The sequence below is a fragment of the Pholcus phalangioides genome, unplaced genomic scaffold (assembly GCF_987345545.1).
Source record: "Pholcus phalangioides strain wild (caught in Gottingen) unplaced genomic scaffold, Ppha-v1.0 ptg000042l_1, whole genome shotgun sequence".
NCBI lineage: Eukaryota > Metazoa > Arthropoda > Arachnida > Araneae > Pholcidae > Pholcus > Pholcus phalangioides.
Window position 1 is genome coordinate 6117854 of NW_028301628.1, and position 27249 is coordinate 6145102.

General features: G+C 35.5%; 1 protein-coding gene across 2 annotated transcripts; it reads left to right on the forward strand.

Annotated features, from left to right (window-relative positions):
- LOC149063913 (uncharacterized) lies at positions 1–25350 on the forward strand. 2 transcript variants are annotated; one of them, XM_089255076.1, is made up of 10 exons: positions 1–157; positions 2824–2941; positions 4981–5106; positions 6996–7050; positions 9224–9355; positions 11332–11655; positions 14889–15023; positions 17673–17807; positions 20812–21000; positions 24716–25350. In XM_089255076.1, exons 1-10 carry the CDS (start codon positions 132–134, stop codon positions 25231–25233), a joined length of 1758 nt encoding a protein of 585 aa, XP_089111202.1. In that variant the 5' UTR covers positions 1–131; the 3' UTR covers positions 25234–25350. The 2 variants fall into 2 exon arrangements, with proteins under 2 accessions (XP_089111202.1, XP_089111204.1); XM_089255078.1 differs by lacking the exon at positions 17673–17807 and having other exon boundaries at positions 9–157.
- Positions 25351–27249: the final 1899 nt, after the last annotated feature.

Here is a 27249-nt window from a genome sequence, read left to right on the forward strand (position 1 = left end):
ATGTTTATTTTTGTTTTTCGGTTCACGTGCGTCATTTGGTCATGTCTTGACATGCCATGCTTAAAACTTTCACATTAAATTGACACGTGTAAATTACTAGACAAGTAATTCATAGTCTAGTCACACGAAGTATGGAAAACACTTCAGTCAAGCCGGGGTATTTTTAATTTTACGATGTTATTGTATAATTTGTGATAAGGAGTAGTATTTTGATTCAGCCAATTTTTCTATGGCATGAATGTTTGTTTAGGCTTTATTCTAACCTTGTATTTTAAATGCTAGCAGAGATTGTTTAAAATCTCTACTAGCATTTAAAATACAAGGTTAGAATAAAGCCTAAACAAACATTTATGAGAGCAGGCAGACCTACAGAGTTACTGTATTCGTACAGAGAGCAGGCAGACCTACAATACAATGTTTACATAACATTAAAAATTTAAACATTTACCATTTTCATGTTAAAATATGGAAGCCAGATGATGGCGCCAGTAAAACATGACACAACTCAGACAACATAAATACGTTATGACCATACATCTACACACACAGCACGCTACGATTAGCAATTAAAATTTTATTAGTCCACAGAGTAATATCTTTGTTGTCCATGTACGGTTTAGAAGTATTGGTGTATTATTTATTATTAAATTTAACTGCAGCGTCTGTATAATAAGGCTCAATTATGTTATGTATAGGTATAATGGTACTTATAATTGGGTTAAAAAGTCTTGTAACAGACCAACAACAGTACAAATATTCATCTGTTACTTTGCTCATAGCTTAAAAAGTAGATGGCAGGGCTCAAAAATTCACATGCCACACTAGATACACACTCTTACCTGTTAGGTACGCAAGCGCACACTTCTGCCACTATTCCTTTTCGTGGTAATTTGCCCAATACAATGTGAGTCGGGCTCGGTTTGAAAGAAAGAAATGGTAACTGTATGTGGGTGATTGAGAAATCTGTATTGTCACCTAAAATTTTGCATGGGTGATCGTCATAGGCACATGCAAAGTTAAAAAAATTTGGGACGAGAAAAACCCCTCGAGCTGAGATTATGGTGTATTTTTATAGTAAAAAACAAGTCCCCAGCCCCGGAAAGTAAAAAACATTTAAGAGAGGTTTATAACTGATTGCTCTTAATCACCCTCATTCATTCTTTGACTGGCCAGTCATTTACACCACGCACACCCGAATGTGGTGTTGTGGTGTGGTGGTAAGATGCTCATCTGCTACCATGAAGGTTGTCCTCAGATCCTAAGTTTGTTCCTGGGAAAGAATATAGCTGAGATATTTCCCTAACAAGCTTTAGGTGACCACCGATAGATGGTGCCTTCATTTCCAACCCAACTTGTTAACAGCAGTAAATAGAGGTATGGCCAAAGTTGGTGTGTGGTGTAGTAGTCATTCACTCACACCTGCAATATTTAGTTCCACTGTGGATACATATACAAGCTGGATGTTTATTTGGCATGTGACCAAACAAACATTTAGCATGTGGTTAACAAGATGTAACGTCACTTCTGTATGTTCATTCTGAGAGCGCATGTTCTATAAGTGAATGTTCAAGAATTGGTGTTAAATTAGGTCTACAGCTAGCATCAGCTGTTAGCTGAAATGATAGAGTGTAGAAAATTTGAAAAATAAAGGTTGATGGTTTGAATCTAGCTCGTTGCTATAAAGCATTTTTTCCGCTCCTTTTATCTGCCAAAAATTTGAGATTACTGATTTATTTTTCTTTGTTTTCCACTCGTATTCAACCCTGATATTAAGCATCCAGTCATTCTTGGAGGGTTGTCTTGTGTGAGCCTTCATGACAATTGATTCAGTTTTAATTATATTCAGGGGTGAAGGGTCATGATGCTCTTGTTTCATGGGATTGCAGATCAGAAAGCGAAGCACACCCACCGGTTCTGTGTGAGTCGTCATGACAAAATAAGAGTGAAATTGTTTCCCACTAATTATAATAAAGATGTGATATTTTTGTTTTATTATTTTCACAAGATACAACAAACCGGTGACGTAACTTAATCAGATCTACTGTACATCAAATAAATGCCTGGTGTCACGTGTCTCTAAAAGATATGCAAGGAGTATGACGTCACTGCTAGTCTTCGGTTGTACATCAGTTAAATGCCCAGCTCTGTATACATATATCCTCTGCTGTTTATTTTACCTTAGGTTGGGTGCAACTGATCTGTGAGATTAAAAATTACATTTTTGCTTAGGCTTAAGAAAAAGCTCATCAAACCCAATTCTTCCCTCAAACAAATTTATATTTTTGTTTTTGAGTAATGTTTTTACATTATCTTGCAATTTTCAATAACAAAATATGAACAAAACTTGAATTTCTCCCAGTAAACCCCTTTCATTTTGCCATGAAGAATTGGGTGCTTCATCTCACAGATTCGATATGCCCAACCAAAGGTTAAGGAACAATTTGGTGCAATCTGTATTTCTCGCTTGCCGTGAGGACTCAAACAAAAGTGTTTATAAAACAGGAAATGAATTCCTTAGACCAGGTGTTCTCAAACTTTTTCTACTCTCTCAGCTCCTTCTTCTAATCAACTCTTATCTGCGGCTCCCCAGAGCAGTTAAAAAAGAATCTCTTCATGAGAAACCTTTGTCAAGCCACTGCTCTGAGGAATCTTTGACAAAGATTGGCAACTCACAGTTTGAGACCCGCTGCCTTATACTCCAATAACTCAAAAGTTGCTCATAGTTTTTTAGCCTAGTGATGTATTTTTTTCTGCTTCTCCAGCCAAAATTCAGTCTAGATATTAGATATTCAATTTTTTTTTTTTTTTCTGTTCTCTTTTCAGAAAGTTTGCTGTTCCTGAAAACTACCATGAAGACAAGGTTGAAGAAAATTCAGAGCCTTGGATAGAGGACTTGGAAGATGATGATGTAGAGATATGGTTTATGCAAGCCCCTCCAAGCGTAAGCAATTTCTCTTTATATTTATCGCTTTTTCATTTCAAGGTGCTAAATGCAACACTGTGTATTCCAATTTCATCAGTCACATTACAGTTACTAATTACAATGAGTCACATTCAAATTGTTGTGATTTGCATAATACTGCACTCTGCGCATGTTCTGATATGTGTAGTATGAAGTATGATTCCATGATAATGCCTAGAGCAGTTATAGTATAATCTATTTTTGGCAAGAAAATCGTGATTGCGATAAATGTACAAAGGCCAAAAAAGGATGCTGCATGAAAAATGTACCGAAACGATGGGGAATTTAAATAACTTTCCCCATTAAACCTTTCAATATTTTTGAAAGTCTGGCGATCACGAATTATATTTATACTGTAGAACAGCGCTTGCATCAAATTTTGCCCCTGCCTTTCCTTTTATAATCCTTGGGCAAACAATATTTAATGAATAGATCTTGTTTTAAAATAATAACACCAAATGGTGAGAAAACTGATTATCTTGTTAATAATCTTGATTAATAACAAAAGACTCCCATTTAATGTGCGTCGCATAAACTCCAAATAGGCCTATGCATTAAACCTGTTTATTTTTTTTCCCCACATATGCATGCGAAATAGTAACCTAGCTAAATAAAAAATACTAAAATTAAAAAATGAAAAGAAACGGTATAACTTTTGAGAAGGCTATGCACATACACACCCTTCAAGATGTCACCTTGATGATGATGAGGAAAAATCATCCAAATTCCCCGCGGAAAAGATGTGTTGCAACTGAGCTAACATCATCTTGTTGCTTTAGGGGATTGTGGGGTTCAAATCCATCACATGTATAACAAACCTATAAGCAGTGGAAAGAAATTCATCAAATAAATATTACCAAAGAAAAAAAAAGAGATACTATTGTGAGGGAGCTGTTCTCAATATAAAACATATGTTTTCGTTGAGTGATTTCCTGAGCTCTCGCATCACATGAATTTGATATCAGGTCAGCAAACAATCAAAAAATCAGTTGATTGGCATGATCTATTTCATTTTGGTACATCAAAGGAATTGTACCATACAGGACAAGACTTAAGTAGGTGCAAAAGGTGTGATCATTCCCCCCCCCCCCCCCCGGCAGCAAAATATTAAGATCTGTAAAACTAGATTTTATTGCATTAACTACATATAATATTAAACAATAACTGCTTTAGAAAGCCAGAACTTGAAATAACTTGGTCTTAACAGCACCATGGGTCCTGTGGAAAAGAGATTCTGTGAGCCTATCATACTTGAAGCACCAGTCATTCCGATTCAAAATCTTATTTCATGTATTAGACTTTATTTTGTTTTTCATAAATCTCATAAATGGGAGACTTCATAACCACCTGCACTGTCCAGTATGCCCATGCGTTTGTTAAGTTGGTTTGACCCTGCTTTCTGGAACCTTCTTGGAAAAGTATTTTTGATTGATCTGAACCAATATTTTTATCCCCCGAATTGAATATCGGTGGATGTATAGAGCAAAAAAGAGTAAATCTTTGGGGCCTAATCCCTATCATATTATCTTTCAAAGTATTGAAGAAGGCTGTGAAACTGTTCTCACACTGGGACCTCTAAATGTTGAAGTCCGATCCTGATACCATACCTTGTAAATCTTGTATGGTGGGAGGCAGTGGTGACCAAGTGGAGGCAATTGCAACCAGCATGCGCAAGGGTAGAAAAGAAAAAAAAAGCCTGATACAGTTATTTGTTACTCCTGATGGATCCTACATGATATATGTAGTGCTACCTATCTCAGGGATAAGCTTTCATCAGACAGATTGTATTCAAATTCTGAAAGGTTTACTTACTCAGTGCTGGTCACCATTTTTTGGCAATGTCTGTTATCTTTACATTCACATCATATAGTACTAAAAATTCATATTCTTGTCAAATGTGGCTTCAGATAATTTTCATTAAAGTGATCTAACAATTCCCTCGTCCCAACTGCTGTAAATATACTGTGTGCATTTACTTTTAATTGAAAGCATTTACATTTTCATGTTAAATTTTTTAGGTGGATTTATCAAAGATCCAGGGTATGCCTATGAAGCTGAATGGCAAGACATATTTTGACTATGAAGGTTTACTTGGAGATAAGCTTGAAAGCTCAGCTATACCAAGTACTGCCGCTAAAAACAAAGTAAAAATTTCTTTTTCCCCTTGATTTTGTGAAATGTTATACAGCTTTCTAAATTTTCTATTTTGCTGAAAGTTCTAGTAAGAGTTTTGACAGATGTTAACACAGCGGAACCTTGTTACTTACAGTCACCTTTAAAATAAAAAAAAACAACTTTTTACAAGTAGAAACCTAAGGCTACAACAAGCACATCGCTCAACAAGATGGCTGGAGGAAATAAGAAAATACATACAGTCGATGCTCAATTTTACAAACCTCACGTTCTTGCAAACTAATTTACTAGTCCCACACAATCTGCAAATTTGCCAATAACCCCCCCCCCCCCCACTATAGATAATTTTATCAATTTATCAATAAAAAATGGAAAAAATATGGCACATCAGACATTTTTTTGATGGACCACACTTTTGACAGCTGTTCGATCAAAAATATTTCTATCCACCATGAAGTGCAGCGACTTGAAGACCAGAAATGGTAAATGCAGTAATTACCAAAATTTTTTTTTTTTGTGTGCACTTCAAAACGTAGTAAATACCAAGGCTGCCAACCAGGGAAACAATGTGAGTGCCCAAGTCACTCTAAGTAGTTGAAAAACGCTTTAGTAGATGTCACTTAACATGTTAATCGGTGGCACCTGAAACTTGTTTTTTTTCGCGCTCCTGTAAAATTTGCAGTTTGGCATTTACTGTGTTTACCCTTTCCAGTTCTCACTTCATTGTATAACCACAAATCTATCCAATTGGATAAGATGTCTCTAATCCTGTGTAATCATTTCAAGAGTTTATCATGTCAGAGTTTGATCAGGTGCATTTCGAAAATCCAGGTAGATAACGTCCACATAATTTTCTGGACAGTTCACGTTGTGATTAAATTTGTATTTGAATAATTATAGTGATAATCATCTGTGTGCTTTTGTATTGGGTTACTTTATTTTGGTTATACAGTCAAATCTTGGTATAACGATACAGTGCCAAGTACTGTGTTCATAGGAGAGGCAGCTTTTTTGACATTAAACTGTAGGCATTTCTAAACAAGACTTGGAAAAAATATCGTAGAGGGATTTATTGTTATATCGAGTATCATTGTAAAGCAATTTATTGTTATATTCAGTATCGTAGAGGGATTTATTGTTATATTGATTATCATTGTAGTGAGATTTCACTGTATTTGACAACCTTATTTTTTTTAGCATGTTTTTTTCATCCATCTCATTAGGCAATTTGCCTGTTGTGGCCTGTGTTTGTATTTATAACCATACTAGCGAAAATACCCAGTGCTGCCTGGGTTTTCTTCAATTGCTAGGAGAATTGAAAAGTGGCAAACCATTATAAAGGAATGAACTATAATACTGGCAGCACCAAAGAAGTGACAAAACATTGTAAAGGCATGTCTGAAACGCTTTGTTAGGGAACCACAACAACTGAAGTAAACATTCCAATGTTTGCCACTGTTGGGGCCCAGGAACCATTATTGCCAGAAGGTTTTTTGCCCATTTCAGGCATTTGCTGAAACGGACACCTGCTCTGACGAACTTTTGAAGTAGCCTACAGTTCAATCCCGGTTCTGTTTGGTATATGTGTGGAATTTTGGGACAATCCGTCTAAAATTGTAGATTTGTATAATTTGCATAAAGAACAAGCATACATACATACATACATACTTTCACATTTACATATAAGATTACTATATGGTACTGGTGCATTTTTCATAGTTTTGATATATTCCTATTTGTAACAATAACTTGTTTATAATGATACAGTTCTCTGGTCCTTTAATTATATTATCTAGGTATTTCACTGAATAAAGAAAGGTATAGGACTTGTAAAATTATTATTTCTCTTTCATGACCTACATTTTGAATAATGTTTCTCTCCCCCCCCCCCCCTGAATAGGGTCCTCAATTTAGCCTGATTGCGCCTTCAAAAAAAGACCAGAAATTCCATGTAGGTAAGTGTCTAGAGTAAATACTTTAAATTTTTCTGGGTCTTTTAATTACATATAATACAGTCAAACCTCGTTAATGTGTCACTCTTGGGAGAGCAAAAATATGACTTAGTAAGCGGAGTGACTCGTTAAACGGAGTAATCCATAGCTGTGCCAATTCCTGCCAGATGACAATTGGGACTTCCAGAAAGTGGCCTGGTAAGCGGAGTGACGTGTTAACCGGATGACGCACTAACGAGGTTTGACTATACATGGTATACTTTGACTAATGAAGATTTTTTTTTTTTTGCCTAGGCTAACAAACATCTTAATTGATATGGATGCATGCAGTAACATAAAACAGCAGCATTGCGGGCAAAGTTTTTGTTCCAATCAAAATGAATCAATTAGTAACTGTTACTTGAGCCAGATTAGTTCATTGCCATCATAGAATCACTTTCTTGATACACCTCTCTTTATCTTTCAGAAAGATTTTGAGCCATTTCATGTGAAATGAATGATTAAGCTGGGAAAAAAATTAATTTAAAAAAAAAGCCTTAGACTTGAATGCGTTTCAGTGGATATAGTAAGACTCTTAACCCCCTGAGTGGCATGGTGGTAAGATGCTCATCTACATCCATAAAGGTTGCCATCACAGTCCCAAGTTCAACCCCGAGACAGAGTATAGATAAAATATTTTCCCTAAAGGCTTGAGACAACTAATGATAGATTGCGTGTTCATTTCCAACTCAACTCATTTATGGTAGTAAATTGCTGTATAGTGATATGGCCGGAGTTGATGTTTGCTACAGTAGTGGTGAGAGACTCAGTATCAAACTGAACAGTGTGGACATTCCAGGAACTTATATTTTTCATGTGCATGTGTGTGAGAGAGAAATGAGCTGACTAAATCACGTATCACATTGTTTCTCAACCTATGGTCCAAGATCATGGCATAGGTGGGCGGCAGACAGACTTGATAAAATTATTCACCCATTGTAATTGATACAACAATATTCCATGTGGGCTCAAATAAAATTATAGCTTCATACACTTATGTTCCCCATACATCATCGAGGAGAAAGCAGGAAATTGTGATCTTTAATGCAAGATATCATTAAATTTTGCCAAAAAAATTTCAATTTATTGCTATGAATGCAATTTACTAATTACTGCTAAAACTGCTTAAGTGTGAGATAATAAAGGTCTGCTACAAAATCACAGTTAACAAAATTATGTAAATGATTTAATGATCCTATTTCATTGAAAAAAAATATAAGCTGGGAATCTTAAATAACAATCTGTAAAATAAGGGGCATTGTCAATTGTAATAAAAAAAACATTGCCAAAAGTAGGCACAATCACAATTGTATTTAAAATTGTGAAAAAAATTTAAAACCTGAGGAATATGAGAGAGGAACATCTTTCATTTTTACCATAATCATCACAAATATTTTTTTATGAAAACACTTTGTATTATGACTTTAGTAATTATTACAAATTCAAATAAATATCGTTGAAAAAAATGGGACAAATGTTTAAAAAAATCAGAACAAAAGTTACAGATGTATCCCACAATACGGGATACAAGTAGTCGTCAAATTTGTTTCAGACATTTTAGTAGTCCTTGTTTTCAGAATGGTTGAGAAACACTGACATAGTATGATCTCTCACACCCTTTTCTTTTTCACTATGGTTCACCAACCTGACTACTTGGCGTACAAAGTGTAAACTGAAAGTTCAGTTTTCATCTTCTCCTTTAAATTCCCCTTCATCCAATTGTGAAGTTATTTATCTCAGACTTTGGTCAGTGTTTGTCTTTTTTACAGTGTTTCTAAGTGTTTTATGAAAATTGCTTTGAAATTTCTGGAAATTCCCGGAATGAATTGAATGATTTTCCATAGAAACCTAAGGGAAATCATGTTTTGGCTAACAAATATTATTCTGGAAGGAATCATCTTTGTTAGATTGTTAGATGAGGTATCACTGTATTTTGTTATTATTTTGTAAATGACGAAAATATTTTTATTTAAAGGATAGATAAAGAGTTTCTAGTACATATGGTGATCTCTTTTTGAATGTACTCTAGGTGGATGATAACAGGATAAGCAAACTTATTCCAGTTTTTAAACAACATTTAAAAAATTATTTAGTATTATCATTAATTATCAAGTTCTTTTTCTTTTTTTTAATTCAGTTAACAAGCCTTTCGCTGGTCACATTTTACTGACGGAGTCATTTGAAGTTCCTTTATGCAGTGTTCCTGAAGAAACTAATCATGAAAGATCTGATTATCCAGAGAAGTTGAAACAGAAATATCCTTTTGGAAGTAATACATACCTTTTTTTTATTCAAATTTGGCGATTGATATTGTCCAAGTGAATGCTGCAACTGGGTAACTTAATTTGAATTTACTCTTTTGATTTCATTCCTCAAGAAATTTTGAGAGGAAAAAAGTGCATGTTTTGCATTATCTTCTATTGTAATTCACAAAAATTACTCTTGGACTTATATCATGGTTTGCCTGGTTGTGTACAGCATATTGATGCACATGCCGAGATGCATTCTTTTCTTTCTTTCTTTTTTTTTGCTTGTGTAAAAAGCATCAATTTTTAAATTAATCAGTTGCAGCACTCACCCCCATGATTTGACACAACAATTCATGTTGAAGTTAAGTTTTTATTTCAAAAGTTACCAGTGACATATGACAACCATATTTTTATGGGCATCTTTTTATCAGCCACCTCGTTGGGCATTTTGCCTGTTGTGGCGTTGTATTTGTATTTGTATTTGTATTTGTATAAATTTGTGATACTAAAAAGTAAAATCTGCCTTTTATTCTGACACCATGATAGCATAAAAAATTGTCTGTAGAAAAGAGGTGACTATAAATATAGATCTAGGGTATTACCGAATGAATGAATGTGCCAGGACTCTGCCACCAGATTCATCCCATTGCTGAAATCTCTTCCAGCCCAGGTTCATGGCAGAGTCTGGAACAAAGAGTATGTACCTAACAGTCTGAGTGCATATCTAGTGTTTTGTATGTTTTTTCAGTGCTGCCACAGGGTTTATTAGTTACGAATATAGAAAAACCATAATTATATTTTTTGACCATCAAAAAAGTGTTTAACTAACAACTATAGTGTCTTGCTTGAGATCTGAGTATGATTTTTTTTCTGAAAGATTCCAATGAAAATAAATATTTTGAAAAATAATTCAGGGAAATAAATAATTTTGTAGGTAAGTATATAGTGTACAATTGTAAATTAAATAATCTGTGTTTTTTCTTAGAAAAAAAATTTGACCCACACCCCCATTTTATGCTGAGATTTCATTATTAGTGACACTGGTTAAACAAACAAATTTTAAAAAGTGATTATACATCGCTGCTGTTTGCGGGCAGGAAATCATGTTACAAAAGTTAGCCAGTTTTTAAAGAAGGTTCATCTGTTTCCATATCCTTAAGAGTTCTTGATGCAGAACCATCACCATTCAATGGCATTCAATCAGTTTAAAATGTCTTAATCCATCATGTATCAGTAAGATGGAAAAGTTGGCCTATTTCATCTGCTGCTTTCAAATATTCTAGTAGGCTGACTCACTCTATCAAATTATAGTTTTCAGTGCGTGTTTGTTATCTTTTCTGTAGAAATATTTATTAATACAAATACAACAAATACAAATACAACGCCACAACAGGCAAATTGCCCAATGAGGTGGCTGACTTAAGAACATCATGGATCCCTGAGCCATGTTTTGGAGGCCCTACCTACTACTGCTACACCACACATGCACCCCGTCCACACACACACCCCCCACGCGGAACCCCCAACGAATCGGTACATGCGGGAATGTGCGTGTACGTGTAGTGAAACTTGACGTGAAGTTCTTTTTTTGTTTCTATGTAATGCTTGTTATGTGTAGTGCTGCCATCTGCCACCAGTTTTTCTGACTATGAGTGAAGTGTTATGATTGAATGATTTATCGTTGTAGAACTGTTGCTCTCTGTGGCGAGACTTTTTAACGGAGAGCTTTTTAATGCAGCAATGAAATTGTATTTTGCTTAGGAAATACATTCCATTTTTGATATAATACCACTATAGTATTACAATGTCATTTTGCTTCAAGCTATAAAAAATTTATAGATCTTTAATTTTTAAGAAATATGTTACATGGGAGATTAAAATTATTTTGCGATATCAAAAATTCAAGTTGTCGAAATTCAAGTATGTTTTTTTTTTCTCTCATTGTTATTAGTTACAATTAGTGATATACTTTTAGTCTTTTTTATTTTTTTTGTAGGTTATATCACACATTATACAGAATCATTGCCATCTCCAAAGAAGAAGAAAAAGAAAAAAAAAGAGGCAAAAGATAAATCTTCACATTCTTTGGTGTTTTCTTCTTCAGATGGTGAAATCAAAAATGTCCTGGAAGATAGCGAAAATATCAAAATTCCCAAAAAAATCGCAGAACATAGAGCCTCACAACAAAATGGGAAACTAGATGAGTCATCTAGTAGGTTTGTTGGAAATTTTCAAGAAGTCAAAAATGTTGGGGATGTATCAGAACAAGATGCATTTTTAGTTTCTGAGGAGAAATCTAAAAAGAAAAAGAAAAAAAGAGGTGTGTGTGTTTGTCAAGTTTATATATATATTTTTTTTGAAATATTAGTTTTTTTTTTATTTCTTGTTAGGGATTCTGTAAATGTGCTGCAAAATGTTTTCTGAAACAGTGTGTTATGGGTTTTTGTTTTTCAAATCATATTTTCAAACAAAGCCTTAACAGAACTATGCTTTCTAGTTATTGCACCAGAAAAAGTAGTCAAGCCCCCTTTTAATTTGATTAGGCATGGTAGCACAGATTGATAGAATACTTGCCTAAAGAACCAAAAGATGTTTAGAGGTGTCTGAGTTCGATACCCGATTTGTCATTGTCAGAAACTTTGCTGATGTACAACAGAAACTGTGACAATATGACCACAGAAAAAGATTGCTTCTGCAATGAGTCCCACACCAAGGGGCTAGTGCACCAACCTCTCGGTCAGTAAAAAAGACAAGATGTCAAATGCTGCCATTCAGAATTGCCAATAAATTGTAGGTCCTGGTCTAATTAGCCTTCTTGTGTGCAGAAAATGACCATGGTGCAACAAAAATAATCAAATTTAATTTGGTTGTCAACCCTTAACGTCGCAAATAGCCAAAAATATACATTTCTGTATGCATGAGGATAACATCCATTTTTTTCTCCAATGTCACAAATCTTCAACAAACAATTCAGCAGTTCTAATAGTCTATTTGTGATAGAGCAGTATATAAGAGTTAATGGTATTACATAATGCTCATAATAAATGGTTCAAGTTTCAATGTATTATGGTGACCAATTTTTCTTCCTACATTTTGAATTCTGTTCACAAAACGAAGTATCTAATCAATCATCCTTACACTAAACACTGGATGGTATCTAAAATAACGGCTGTATATAAAACTTCACAATTTACTCAAAATATTTCCACCCTTTGCATTGTTATTGTCAATATCGTGAGTGTTCTTTCCAAGTACAGTAGAATCCCTGATTGGCTAGTGTGAACCAGACCTACCTCAGATAATATAAAGCTTACAGAATTTTGAGGTTAACCCTAAAATTTCTCTGATTTTTATTGTAACCACCACAGTGGAAATCACTATAGCCCCTGCAAAAGGCACAACTGTTTTCAAGAAGAATATTTTTTCTGATTTTGAGTAGTTAAAAATGCCCCCCCCCCCAACACAGAATAATAATAAAAGAAAGCAAGGAAGATAAATACTCTTCTTTTTTTTCTATTATGTATACTGTATGCATATTCCTATACTACTATACTATTATGCATACTGTATGCATATTCCTATACTACCCCAAAGGGAAGTAAAAAAACAATGTCTCTCTTCTTCTGTTATTGAACTTTGCGTAAAAGCTGACTCTACCCACTGGCAGTTGATCTGACCATTGGTGTTGGAAAACCTGTTTGACTGTAAAAAAAAAGAGAACAGATCAGTTGATCTGACATGTTTGACTGTAAAAAAAAAAACCACAACATATAGTGTCTGAGCTTGGCATTGCCTAAAGAAGAGGGTTTTGAGGAGGCAAGATAACTCATAATATATATTTCCAAAATAAAAGGCATCAAGTTAGGTGAGATATTTCTTCAATGCTACTGTAAGAGTTAAATAGAATAAATGAAGTCACAAGTGGGATGGAAATTAAATCTTTCTCATTTTTCAGTGTAATAAAAACATAAAAGAAATGCAATGTGAAGTTACATAAAATGCAGTGAAGGCCACTTCACATGTTCCAGTAGGCCTGACAGGCATGCTTGCAAGTGCGTACCTGTAATCTAACTATCTCAAAACTGACAAGGGGCAAAAAAAATAATTTGAAGTGAGAATTTTCAACAAAGTTTTAACATAAGAAAGGAAAAAGCATGCAAAAAATGGCAAACATTTGATTGACAAAAACTAGTTTGTACTAACTTTTACTGCATACCAATTAAGTTTTTATTTGTCAAGTTACACAATTAATGTTCAATTACACTGTATGCAAATATACTAAAACATGTTTAATTTGTTTTTTTTTTTTTTTGGTTCTATTTTTATTTACATATTTTATTTAAAATAATCTAGAAGCTTGGATTGATGCATTTCTTTTGCTCTTTGAGCTTTCACAGTGTCATCTATACTAGCAAAAACTGCAAATAATTTGATAAACTTCAAATAATATTAAGATATATCGTAATAATTATGATAACCCCTATCTTATTTTGCTCCAGAAAATGATGCAGCATTTTTATACAGCATATTCAGTATTCTTTCTATCAGTAATCTTTACAATTCCTCTGAATCATCTGCTGCTGTATTTTTGTCACCCGAGTCGGTCTTACATTCGGCAGTAATTTTTGTATCAGTCAAGATGCTACAAAAGTTTATAGTGAATTGTACATTTCCACAAAACCAGAAAATTAAATTTTCAGATTCAAGTGTTTTTTAGTAGTTCTTATGTATATCTTCAGTGGTTTACACTCCAGTATATTTGGGGTAATGTACAATGTATACCCAATAATTTGGATTTTACAAATTATTTTTTGAGTTTATCATATTTTCTCACTTATTCCAAAAACATGAACGTGTACATTTCAAAAAATTCGGAGATCACGTTTTGAGTGTTTACTCTACCTATGTTACTCTATGGATGTCATTTTCCTAAAATGCTGCGTAACATCTTTTTCAATAGGGGATACACGTTCCTTGCATGGTTTAAGCTAGATAAAAACTTCCTTTCGCAAAAAAGCGAAAATAGGGAGAAAAGCTTTAGCAAAATGCTACAATGCTAATGTAATGATTGATGGTTGGATGTCTACTCATTCCGTACCTCCTGTATACATTTTTGCGAAAGTGGCTACCACCTCTTTAGCATTTTGCGAAAAATGTGACTGTAGCTTAAACCCTGATTCCTTGGCAAAACTTAAATCACAAAATAAGTTATCCAACCAGTTGATGAACCAAAATAGTTAAAATCTGCAGATTCATGTCCCTGGCATAGGAAAGGGGTGATATTATATTCTATTATATAAAACAATGAGAATGTGGGAAAAGTATTTTTCATGCTAAGAAAATAATGTTATATAACACATTTCTCACCAGAAAATAGCTTAATTCAGAAATCTAGATTGTGTTAATTTTTCATTTATTTAATCTTTTTTTCAGCTGCTTAAGTTTTTAATTTGTCTGTTGTGTGTTTTGTGTTCGTTTAAATAATTCCTCAAAAGTTTCAAAAATATCGATTTATTTATCTGCTGTGATTTATAATTTTTTTTTATTCACCAGGTGAACCAAAAACAGAAATAGTATCAGAGTCAGAGATTTTCGATGTTTCCATTGAAACAGATCATATTCAAAATACTCTTAAAGCAGATGAAGTTTCTGATGAAAGTTTAACCAAAAAAAGGAAGAAAAAGAAAAGTAAGGTTTTCCCCTACCTTTTTTTCCCTGTAGTTTGAAGTGAATATATCTATATGCTCAAGGTAAAAGGCACTACATCTATTTTTATCAATATTGTTATAACACTATTAATTTGCAGTACTTTGTTACATTGTACGTAGGTATATGCCCCAGTGCAGAATGTTTAGCCCTGTTCTGCGACGAGCTCTCAGCTGACTGGAAATGTTCTGCAGTAAAAATCCCCATACATATAATAGTGCTTTTTTGCACTTTTTCTTAAAATTCTTCCAAATTGTTCTGCAACGTACGTCGCAGATTTTGGCACATTCTGCTTTGGGGGGTATAGGACACTAACTCATGTTTCAATAAATATCAGAAATATTCATTTTATAAAACAAGCCGGCTCCATAGAAAGACATACTAAAAACACTTCAAGCAGCTAATGGGTTAATGCTATTTTCTCCAACTTTCCTCCATTTTTCAAATTATATATACGTATAATATATATATACACGTATAATATATCCTTGAATATTGCACTTAGAGTTCTGGAAAAATTTTTTTTTAGTTGGCATCGGGAGAGACCGGGCAACAACTTCCTAATTGGGTTCTTGAGCATGGGATATCCGTATAAAACGTTAACACTTTTATTTTAATAACTATACAAAAAAAACCCCATGCAACATGAATGACATATTGCAGTACTACATGATATTTGGATATGTTTTCTAATTGGAAATATGCATCTGGGATCAATGGTTTGCTAGTAAAATGCCATGCCCGAGTGGCATGGTAGTATGATGCTCGTCTACCACCATGAAGGTTGCTGTCAGGGTCCCAGGTTCAAACCCGAAGGAGGATGTAGGTATTCTCCCTAACAAGCTTGAGGTGACCACAGATAGACAGTGCCTTCATTTCCAACCCATCTCATTCATGGCAGTAAATTGCGATATAGTGATATGGCCAGAGTTGGCGTTTGGTATAGTAGTAGTAAAATGCCATATGCCCTGTATATATATATGCACCCTGTGTATACATACACTGAAGAGCCAAAAAAACTGGTAGACCTGCCTAATATCGTATAGGGCCCCCGCAAGCACGCAGAAGTGCCGCAACACGACGTGGCATGGACTCGACTATTGTCTGAAGTAGTGCTGGAGGTAATTGACACCATGAATCCTGCAGGGCTGTCCATAAATCCATAGGAGTAAGAGGAGGGTGGAGATCTCTTCTGAACAGCACATTGCAAGGCATCCCAGATATGTTCAATAATGTTCATGTCTGGGGATTTTGGTGGCCAGTGGCAGGGCGGTCTTAAGAGCATCATGGGCCCCCCGGGCCAAGTGGTTTTTCTGAGGCCCTGCCAGGTAAATTCTAGAAAATTTCAACCGTATCTCATTTTTGTGAGGCCCCTCTTCGCTTGAGGCCCCCAGGCCGTGTCCGGGTGGGCCCATGCGTTAAGACGGCACTGGCCAGTGGAAGTGTCTAAAGTCAGAAGAGTATTCCTGGACCCACTTTGTAGCAATTCTGGACGTGTGGGGTGTCACATTGTCCTGCTGAAATTGTCCAAGTCCGTCAGAATGCACAATGGACATGAATGGGTGCAGGTGATCAGACAGGATGCTTACGTACCTGTCACCTGTCAGAATCGTATCTAGATGTATCAGGGGTCCCATATCACGCCAACTGCACACACCCCATACCATCACAGAGCCTCCACCAGCTTGAACAGTCCCCTGTTAACATGTAGGGTCCATGGATTCATGAGGTTGTCTCCGTACACGTCCATCAGCTCGAAGCAATTGGGACCGAGACTCGTCAGACCAAGCAACGTGTTTCCAGTCCTTAACAGTCCAATGTCGGTGTTGCCGGGCCCAGGCGAGGCGTAAAGCTTTGTGTCGTGCATTCAGGTACATGAATGGGCCTTCGGCTCCGAAAGCCCATATCGATGATGTTTCATTGAATGGTTCGCACGCTGATACTTGTTGATGACCCAGCATTGAAATCTGCAGCAATTTGCGGTAGGGTTGCACGTCTGTCACGTTTAATGATTCTCGTTGTTGGTCCGGTTCTTGCATGATCTTTTTCCGGCCGCAGCGATTTCGTAGATTTAATTTTTTACCGGATTTCCGATATTCACGGTACACTCGTGAAATAGTCGTACGTGAAAATCCAAATTTCATCGCTACCTCGGAGATGCTATGTCTCTCGTGCACCAACTATAACACCACGTTCAAACTCACTTAAATCTCGATAACCTGCCATTGTAGCAGCATTAACCGATCTAACAACTATGCCAGACACTTGTTGTGTTATATAAGCATTGCCGACTGCAGCTCCGTACTCTGATTGGTTCCATATCTCTTTATTTGCATACGCATGCCTGTACCAGTTTTTTTGGCTCTTCAGTTGATATAAAACAATGAGAATGTGGAAAAGCATTTTTCATGCTAAGAAAATAATGTTATATAACACATTTCTCACCAGAAAAAGCTTAATTCAGAAATCTAGATTGTGTTAATTTTTCATTTATTTAATCTTTTTTTCAGCTGCTTTAGTTTTTAATTTGTCTGTTGTGTGTTTTGTGTTCGTTTGAATAATTCCTCAAAAGTTTCAAAAATACCGATTTATTTATCTGTTGTGATGTATAATTTTTTTTTTATTCACCAGGTGAACCAAAAACAGAAATAGTATCAGAGTCAGAGATTTTCGATGTTTCCATTGAAACAGATCATATTCAAAATACTCTTAAAGCAGATGAAGTTTCTGATGAAAATTTAACCAAAAAAAGGAAGAAAAAGAAAAGTAAGGTTTTCCCCCTACCTTTTTTTTCCCGTAGTTTGAAGTGAATATATCTATATGCTCAAGGTAAAAGGCACTACATCTATTTTCATCAATATTGTTATAACACTATTAATTTGCAGTACTTTGTTACATTGTACGTAGGTATATGCCCCAGTGCAGAATGTTTAGCCCTGTTCTGCGACGAGCTCTCAGCTGACTGGAAATGTTCTGCAGTAAAAATCCCCATACATGTAATAGTGCTTTTTTGCACTTTATCTTAAAATTCTTCCAAATTGTTCTGCAACGTACGTCGCAGATTTTGGCACGTTCTGCTTTGGGGGGGTATAGGTCACTAACTCATATTTCAATAAATATCAGAAATATTCATTTTATAAAACAAGCAGGCTCCATAGAAAGACATACTAAAAACACTTCAAGCAGCTCTCTTGTTAAATTCCCTTTTGTGTCTTTTACTTCCCAGCATACAGATATATACAGGGTGCCAAGCAAAGAGGGGAGTATGGCATTTTACTGACGAGCCATTGGTCTTAGAGGTATACTTCCGATTAGAAAAGGTTTCCAAATAACATCTAGTACTCAGATATGTCGCTAATGTTTCAAGGGGCTGTATAGTTATTAAAATATAAAAATTAACTTTTTATTGAGTCCCCCAATGTGCCCCAAAACTAAATTAGAAAGTTGTTGCCCTGTCTCTCCTGATGCGAGCAAAAAAAATTTCCATGTTTCTAAGTACAATAGAGAGTTTACTAAGATATATGAATTCGAAAAATGAAAGAAAGTTGGGAAAAATAGCATTAAATACAGGTAAAATGGTTTTCTCACATACATATACACATATATATTTAACCCATTAACGATGACTTTGATTTTTTTTAAAATAAAAAGTAATTAGTGGAACCACTTCCACCATTTATTGGCAAAAAAACACTTAAAATTTAGAATGGCAAATTTTCCTACCAACCAGCATTAATGGGTTAATGCTATTTTTTCCAACTTTCCTCCATTTTTCAAATTATATATATGTATAATATATATACGTATAATATCTCCTTGAATATTGCACTTAGAGTTTTGAAAAAAAATTTTTTTAGTTGGCATCGGGAGAGACCGGGCAACAACTTCGTAATTGGGTTCTTGAGCATGGGATATCCGTATAAAACGTTAACACTTTTATTTTAATAACTATACAAAAAAAAACCCCATGCAACATGAATGACATATTGCAGTACTACATGATATTTGGATATGTTTTCTAATTGGAAATATGCATCTGGGATCAATGGTTTGCTAGTAAAATGCCATGCCCGAGTGGCATGGTAGTATGATGCTCGTCTACCACCATGAAGGTTGCTGTCAGGGTCCCAGGTTCAAACCCGAAGGAGGATGTAGGTATTCTCCCTAACAAGCTTGAGGTGACCACAGATAGACAGTGCCTTCATTTCCAACCCATCTCATTCATGGCAGTAAATTGCGATATAGTGATATGGCCAGAGTTGGCGTTTGGTATAGTAGTAGTAAAATGCCATATGCCCTGTATATATATATGCACCCTGTGTATACATACACTGAAGAGCCAAAAAAACTGGTAGACCTGCCTAATATCGTATAGGGCCCCCGCAAGCACGCAGAAGTGCCGCAACACGACGTGGCATGGACTCGACTATTGTCTGAAGTAGTGCTGGAGGTAATTGACACCATGAATCCTGCAGGGCTGTCCATAAATCCATAGGAGTAAGAGGAGGGTGTAGATCTCTTCTGAACAGCACATTGCAAGGCATCCCAGATATGTTCAATAATGTTCATGTCTGGGGATTTTGGTGGCCAGTGGAAGTGTCTAAAGTCAGAAGAGTATTCCTGGACCCACTTTGTAGCAATTCTGGACGTGTGGGGTGTCACATTGTCCTGCTGAAATTGTCCAAGTCCGTCAGAATGCACAATGGACATGAATGGGTGCAGGTGATCAGACAGGATGCTTACGTACCTGTCACCTGTCAGAATCGTATCTAGATGTATCAGGGGTCCCATATCACGCCAACTGCACACGCCCCATACCATCACAGAGCCTCCACCAGCTTGAACAGTCCCCTGTTGACATGTAGGGTCCATGGATTCATGAGGTTGTCTCCATACCCGTACACGTCCATCAGCTGGAAGCAATTGGAACCGAGACTCGTCAGACCAAGCAACGTGTTTCCAGTCCTCAACAGTCCAATGTCGGTGTTGCCGGGCCCAGGCGAGGCGTAAAGATTTGTGTCGTGCATTCATCAAGGGTACACGAATGGGCCTTCGGCTCCGAAAGCCCATATCGATGATGTTTCATTGAATGGTTCGCACGCTGATACTTGTTGATGACCCAGCATTGAAATCGGCAGCAATTTGCGGAAGGGTTGCACGTCTGTCACGTTTAATGATTCTCGTTGTTGGTTCGGTTCTTGCATGATCTTTTTCCGGCTGCAGCGATGTCGTAAATTTAATTTTTTACCGGATTCCCGATATTCACGGTACACTCGTGAAATTGTCGTACGTGAAAATCCAAATTTCATCGCTACCTCAGAGATGCTATGTCTCTCGTGCACCAACTATAACACCACGTTCAAACTCACTTAAATCTCGATAACCTGCCATTGTAGCAGCATTAACCGATCTAACAACTATGCCAGGCACTTGTTGTGTTATATAGGCATTGCTGACTGCAGCGCCGTACTCTGATTGGTTCCATATCTCTTTATTTGCATATGCATGCCTGTACCATTTTTTTTGGCTCTTCAGTTTATGTATGTATATGGGGGAGGCTGATAAAGTTTGGACTAATGCTTGTGCAAGTTAAAGAAATAAATGTACTAAAAACAAGTTTTCTTTTTCTTTGTTTCATTTAATTATGTTATTCAGACTGTACCATTTTGTTATTTTCTATCAGTATAATATCTCTAAGTCTTTGAAAGGCCTCTCTGATAGCCAAGGCAGCAATTACTTAAGTATGATTTGTTTTCTATTTTTATTTAAGAAAAGCATATGGACGCCCTTCCTGTGAAAAAGAGTGCTTCATCTACAGAAAATAGCGACATAGAAAGTTTCAAGAAACCTAAATCAAAGAACAAAATTAAAATAAAAGAAGAGCCTATGTCACCAGTCGAAAATGATTATAGCTTCACTGAAATTCCTAAAATTCCAAAAAGGAAAAAGAAGAACAAAGGTGAATTTCTGAATTTAAATTCGATATGTTTTTTTTTTATTTTTTTCTTGGGAATACACGCACATAGCATAGAAGTAAAGACAGTGTCATCTTAGCACATGGGCCCACCCGGATCCTCGTGAAAATGAGATCTGGTTCAAATTTTCTAGTGTAAGAATGTTAATTGGTGGGCAGTTATTTTTACCATTAGAAAAATTGATGGCAGATGGCAGCTCAACACATAACAATCATTACACAGAAACGAACCTCATTTTAGGTACACAACACGTACACACACATTCCAACATGCACCAATTCATTAGAAGTTCCGCTGAAGAATATGGACGAGTTGCATGTGTGGTTTAGTAGTAGTCATTTCTAGTGAGATGGGGGGGGGGGGACCTCAGAAAAATCACTTTGCCCAGGAGCATATTTAGCAAATGAACAGAAGTCTCTAGTCATGAAATTTATTTTTTTGGTCTGGTCTCGCAGCAGTATAGTCTGCAAAACATTTTTGCATGAAATTTTGTACTATCAAAGCGATTTAGTATACCATATGAACAATTGAAATTCTCAATTATTATATCCCTGCTCATTTCCATGGCTTCATGGACTCGTCAGCATTTCTCTGTTGATCAGAAATTTTCTTTAGCGCAATTATTTCAGTCTTTCAGAAACAATTAGTAACATAAGTTCTGGTTCTATTGATCCTTAGTCACTGGGAAAGACAAGTCAAATTATCACATATCCCATGTGTATAGTGGGGGAAGAGCCCAAAAATAGGAGGAGGTGGTTAAAAAAAAAATAAAGTGAAACCTTGATAAAACGATATTCTGTGGTCCAAGAAAAAATATTGTTGTAGAGCAGCCATTCGCAACCGGGGGTACGCTTATTCTAAGAGGTATGGAGAGGCCATTAGGGGGTACGGGAAAAGAAAATGATAAGCCACCTTGCTAAAAAACAAAAGGAATTTTATAAAGTAGGTAGATGTTACTAATATTGTGAGTTTTAATATTGACCTCGCTGTCAATAAAATCTTCGATGAAAGAGGAGTTGCATCTGCTAGAAAGATCAGTCTACTCTCCTCCCGTCCGTGCCCAACCTCCAATGAGGATTGGTGCTCTTCTTTCTCGCGGCTTACTCTTCCTCTGTATTTTAGATTTGATTTTCGATGCTTGCTGGGCTGTACATAAAAAGTAAGAAATTAATTTGTGTTTAACTTTTATTGGGGTTGTTTACATTGAGGTGTGTGCGTGTTACTCCTACAATCCTTCTCTGTCAATTTTTCTACCAATTACCTACTATTCACATGATTTATGCTATGGATAAATGGCTAAAAACTACATCTGTGTGGAAGCAAAAGTTGACTGGATTTTGAATGGCTACCAAGCCTTGCATACCTGAGTGATATTTTCCACCAGATTAATAAACTCAATCTTTCACTTCAAAAAAATTGCAGCATTTTTAATGTTGTTGACAAAATTTAATCCATGAAAAAAATTTTGATTTTTGGACAAAGTGCGTTAAAAAAGGACAACCTGAAGTGTTTGAAACACTTCATGATTTCTTGTCACTAGCCAAACTAAATTTAACAGTCGTGATAAGATAACTGAGCACATGGAGATTAAAATTTCCGTTTGAAAAATATTTTTCCGAGCCGGAAATGGAGGATCAGTGAATATCTAATCCTTTCAAAGAAGAGTATTTTGTGTGTTTTGAACATTGTAGATTGCAGAAAAGGAAAGATTGCTAGAGCTCACATCAGATACCACTCTGCAGAATCTCTTTGATGGCAGAATAGTAAACATAGTCATTTTTTTTCGCAGTGACGAGAAAAGCAATCACAAATACTGTGAACTAGAAAAGCCATAATGTTTTTGTTGCCATTTACAAACATACAGCTTATTGAATGTGTTTTTTTCTTCACATACTTATGTGAAAAATAAATAGAGAAGCAAATTGAATGCAGCTCTCTGGGTTTGAGATTGTATTTATCCTCTTTTGAGCCTAATTTTCCAAATCTTTGTAATTCAGTACACATTCAAATATCACATTAATTTTTCTTTTTTTCCAATCTTTGTGCTAATTTGCTTGCTTTCTTCAAAAGTAAAAACTATGAAATGAAAAAATAGACCATTTAATTCAATTCAACATATACTTTTTTGCAGAAATTTTCAAAATCTGTAATGGGTGAAACAGATTGGGTGAGGATTCGATGCAGGAGTACGCGAAACGAACCGAGCCATCTGGGGATATGCAGGGACTGAAAAAGATTGAAAACCACTCTTGTAAAGGAATAATTGTTATATCGAGAGGCAACATTGTCATCACGTGCTATCAAATTTATGCTGCTGCTGTTGCCATCTTTTCTAAATCTGCATTGTTAGGACCACCAAAAAATTTGCTTGTGACTATTTATTCGCCGCAAAAAAATTTTGTTGGTGAACAAATTCAGTTAGATGTATTGTCCCTGTAAAGAGGTTTATTGCAATGCACTTTAATAAATTGCACAAAAAATAACCATATAAAAACTTTATCTGCACTTTCGGTGATCAGGTTGGCCCAAATACCAGAATTTGTAAGATGTACTTGGAATAGCGATAATGTGTGTTAAAAAAAAAAAAAATTTTAAACATGATCCTCACATATTCCCAGGGGATCAGCATGATCTATCCAGCGAATTTGTTAGTAAACATCCATGCCCAAACCAGAATTTGAACCCAGACCTGCACAGCGAGAGAATAGCTCCCTAACCTTTCGACTGCTAGGCGGCGAAGGAAATTTCAAGTGTAAGGATATTTCTAGTAAAATATTAATAATATTGTTGTAGCGATTTCAAAATGCCTTTAAAAATTATCATTTTAGAGGGATTTATCATAGCGAAGGATATCATTGTATCAAGAGGAGTGTAACATTAGACTATAAGCAATTTAAAACCAGATTTGAAAACATTGTAGGGCAGGGCTGGACAAGTGCCAGGTCGCCATGGCGACTAAAAAATTGGTATTGGAATCTGAAATTTTCTTTGGGTAGTAACTAAATTGCAGGCTGGGAACAGCGCAAAATGTTTGGAATTTATTGCAGCATATTTGCCCACATGAAAGAGGGTTACTATGCCCTGAAAAGTCAAAAGAAGCATTATTTTCGCATGCATAATTTTTTATTTAAAAAAATTTTGTCGCCTAAATTTTTTTTGCAATTTGTCCAGCTCTGTTGTAGAGGTATCACTGTAGCAAGGTTTTGTTGTATTACTTTTCTGGTGTCCGTTCCTTGTTAGAAGTGCCTCAAAGTAATTTTTATGACTTGCATGTGCGGAGTCATCATATTTAATTTTTGAAGAAAAATAGAGAAAGAAAAAAGGGAAAACTGGCATTTTTAAGAATTTTTTTGACATTATAACGGACGCTTCTTAATTTTCAACTTGCTGTAATTGAATATTTTTTGTTTCTTTAACATCAGCTATTTGGCAATCATTTGCAAATCATTCATTTCTGCAAGATTCTCATTATTAGCCATACCACATTATATCAGACTTTCATTGTATTATGAGGTTTTTTAAATTGTTAGTCCAATGTGTGTGGACTAGTTTTATTCAACTGTGAGAAGAGAAGATGTGTTTCAATATTTAGTGTTTTACTATGGCTGCATCAAGCTGTTAAAAAATATTTATCAAGCATAAGAAAGCAGTTGTTATAATTCACCAAAAATGATGGGATAATTAATTTTCTTTTTATAGATTATTCTACAGATGATTCTACTGAAACCTTGCCAAATAATGAACATATGAATGTTATGGAATCAACAAATGTCAGTCAAAATACCTCATTAGAAGTTCTCGGTGCAAGCCAAGAAGATTCCCATTCTCATGAGAAAATAAAAAAGAAGAAGAAAAAGAAAAAAATCAAAGAAGAACCAATGTCTTCTGATGAGGGGGAAAGTTGCAACAATGCCGAAACTGTGAACACGGTTATAAAACAAGAAGAATATGATTCTTCTTATGACAACTCTTCCAAGTCGAAATCAGTCAAATCTTCTTCCAAGAATAGAAAACCAAGAGACTGTGTTTCTGAGAGTTCACACTCTAATGAACGACCAGAGGAAGAGCTGGATACCACAACAGTAACTAGGGTATCAGTTCAGGGTAAAGACTTTCCCTTGAGTGAGGAATTTCTTAAAGCAGTCAGATTGCGGAAGAAAGAGAAAAGGAAGAAAAGGTCTCTAGATAGTGTGAAAACCGAACCGTTATCTCCGTAATAATTTTTTTTTTCATGCAAGAAGACATGGGAAAAAAATATATTGTGATTTTTGTTACGTATTCTCCCCCCCCCCTAAAAAAATTGAAATATATATTTATATAAAGCTGTTGAAAAAAGTGAGTCATTTTTGAATTGTCTTCTTTTGTTTTATCATTGACAGAAGTGAAATATTGTTTAAAAAATTGTGGTTGGTTGTATTGCAAGTTTGAATGTGAATTCGTCTTTTGCACTTTGTTACAATGCAGGATGGCTAGTGCTCCAACCTGATTGTGTATGTGTAACAATTCAGCAGACTTGACTCAATGTGGTCTTTCAATCAGAGGTGCCCTTAGGGGGGGGGGTACAACAGGTGTGTTTGCACCAGATCCAGCACTCATGAGAAATCATTAAAGACATTCACCATTTCTGAAATTTTTTTTTGCATTAATTGGGAATTTCCATCAGTTTTGGAATTTTTTGTCTTGCATTAATCCAGAATTTTCATCCATTCTAGAATTATCACTTTCATTAATTCTGAATTCTCATCCATTATCAAATTTTTTTCTAATTGATTAATTCTGAATTTTTATCCTTTCTGAAGTTTTTTCCCATTTATTAATTATGTGTGAGTTTATGAGAATTATGGGTATTATGAGAATTATAAGTTTTCATCAATTCTGGCATTATTTGTTTCATCATTTTCAGAATTATTTCTACCGTCAATTCTTCATTTTCTTTAGCGATGGAATTATTTCTATAAATTATTCTTAATTCATCGAGTCTGAAATTTTCATTGGTTTTGAGAATTGTTTCTCTCGTTAGTTCAAAATTACCCTCAGTGCTGAATTTTCATCACTTTTTTGTGTCAATTTCTATTTAATTGTGTGTTTAAATTTTTCTATATGGATATTTCTCAGCATTCCTGCATATTCTAAGAGAATGGATGTCGACCCCCCCCCCCCCCCACAAAATACATAAAATCAGAGCAAAGGGTTGTCATAAACATTTTTATTTCCCTGAAATTATTGACGCACCTGGCCCCACTTTTTTCGTACTGGACCTGGCATCTAGTAAGGATGCTCTCCTTACTGACAGTCTGGCTCTCAGTAGGCTCTAAAAACTCGTGGATGATGAAAGAGATAAAAGTGTCTAAATCATGCTATATTTTCACTACAATAACATTTTGCAGAAGCAACCAATTTAAAAGAAGTGTTCACACAAAAAAAGATTACACAGATACTAATATGCTTGTATCAATGCCCAAATTTTTTTAACATTTCACCATGAGCATTTCAATGACATGCAGTGTAAATTTATGAATCTGTCACTTTTACTTATAATGTTAAAGTTGGATGGCATCACTGGAACATGGCACACATAATTCTGACAACATAAATATGTTAGAGTAGTGTTACCAGGTTCTCGAAAGCTGGAGAAAGGAGGACGTCTGCTTGCGGACCTTTGAGGATATCGTTTTCCATGATTTTCACAACAGATGGCGCCAGTTTTCTTCCAAAAAAAAAAATTTCCTAATTAAAACAGAGCCATTATATATGTTACAGAAATTTGATGAATCTGGTTAGTACTCATAGTTACCAACCAATTTTTTTAAGTTCAATAAATTTTTTCACATTTACTGATGATTGTGCTCATATTGGTAAATATGATAAATTGTCAACACACACAAGTTATTTAAATTCATTGGAAAGTATTCTCATATTTCAGTCTAGTGTTAATGGGGGGGGGGGGCATTTTGTTAATGGGTGGCCCTGTTCATATATTGTTTCATTATTTCATTTCACTAACATACAAATGTTATGGCGCAACATTGAATCTAATCATCCCTCTGATGAAATCTTCCCAACTGCTGTGATCGAATTAATTCATAGACATACAAATTTTATGCTCCATAAATACAATTGCGCTGTGAAACTAGAGTCAATAACCACAGGCCCGTGTGAATGATAAGTCCAAGGAAACGAGGATAAAATGGTTAATTAATCTTTAATAATTAGGCTACTCTAAAATTATGACA

Coding starts and splice junctions, on each gene's coding strand:
- LOC149063913 (XM_089255076.1), top strand. CDS start 132: ATGGAAAACACTTCAGTCAAGCCGGG. Junction 2,942..4,980: donor TTATGCAAGCCCCTCCAAGC/GTAAGCAATTTC, acceptor TAAATTTTTTAG/GTGGATTTATCAAAGATCCA. Junction 7,051..9,223: donor AGACCAGAAATTCCATGTAG/GTAAGTGTCTAG, acceptor TTTTTAATTCAG/TTAACAAGCCTTTCGCTGGT.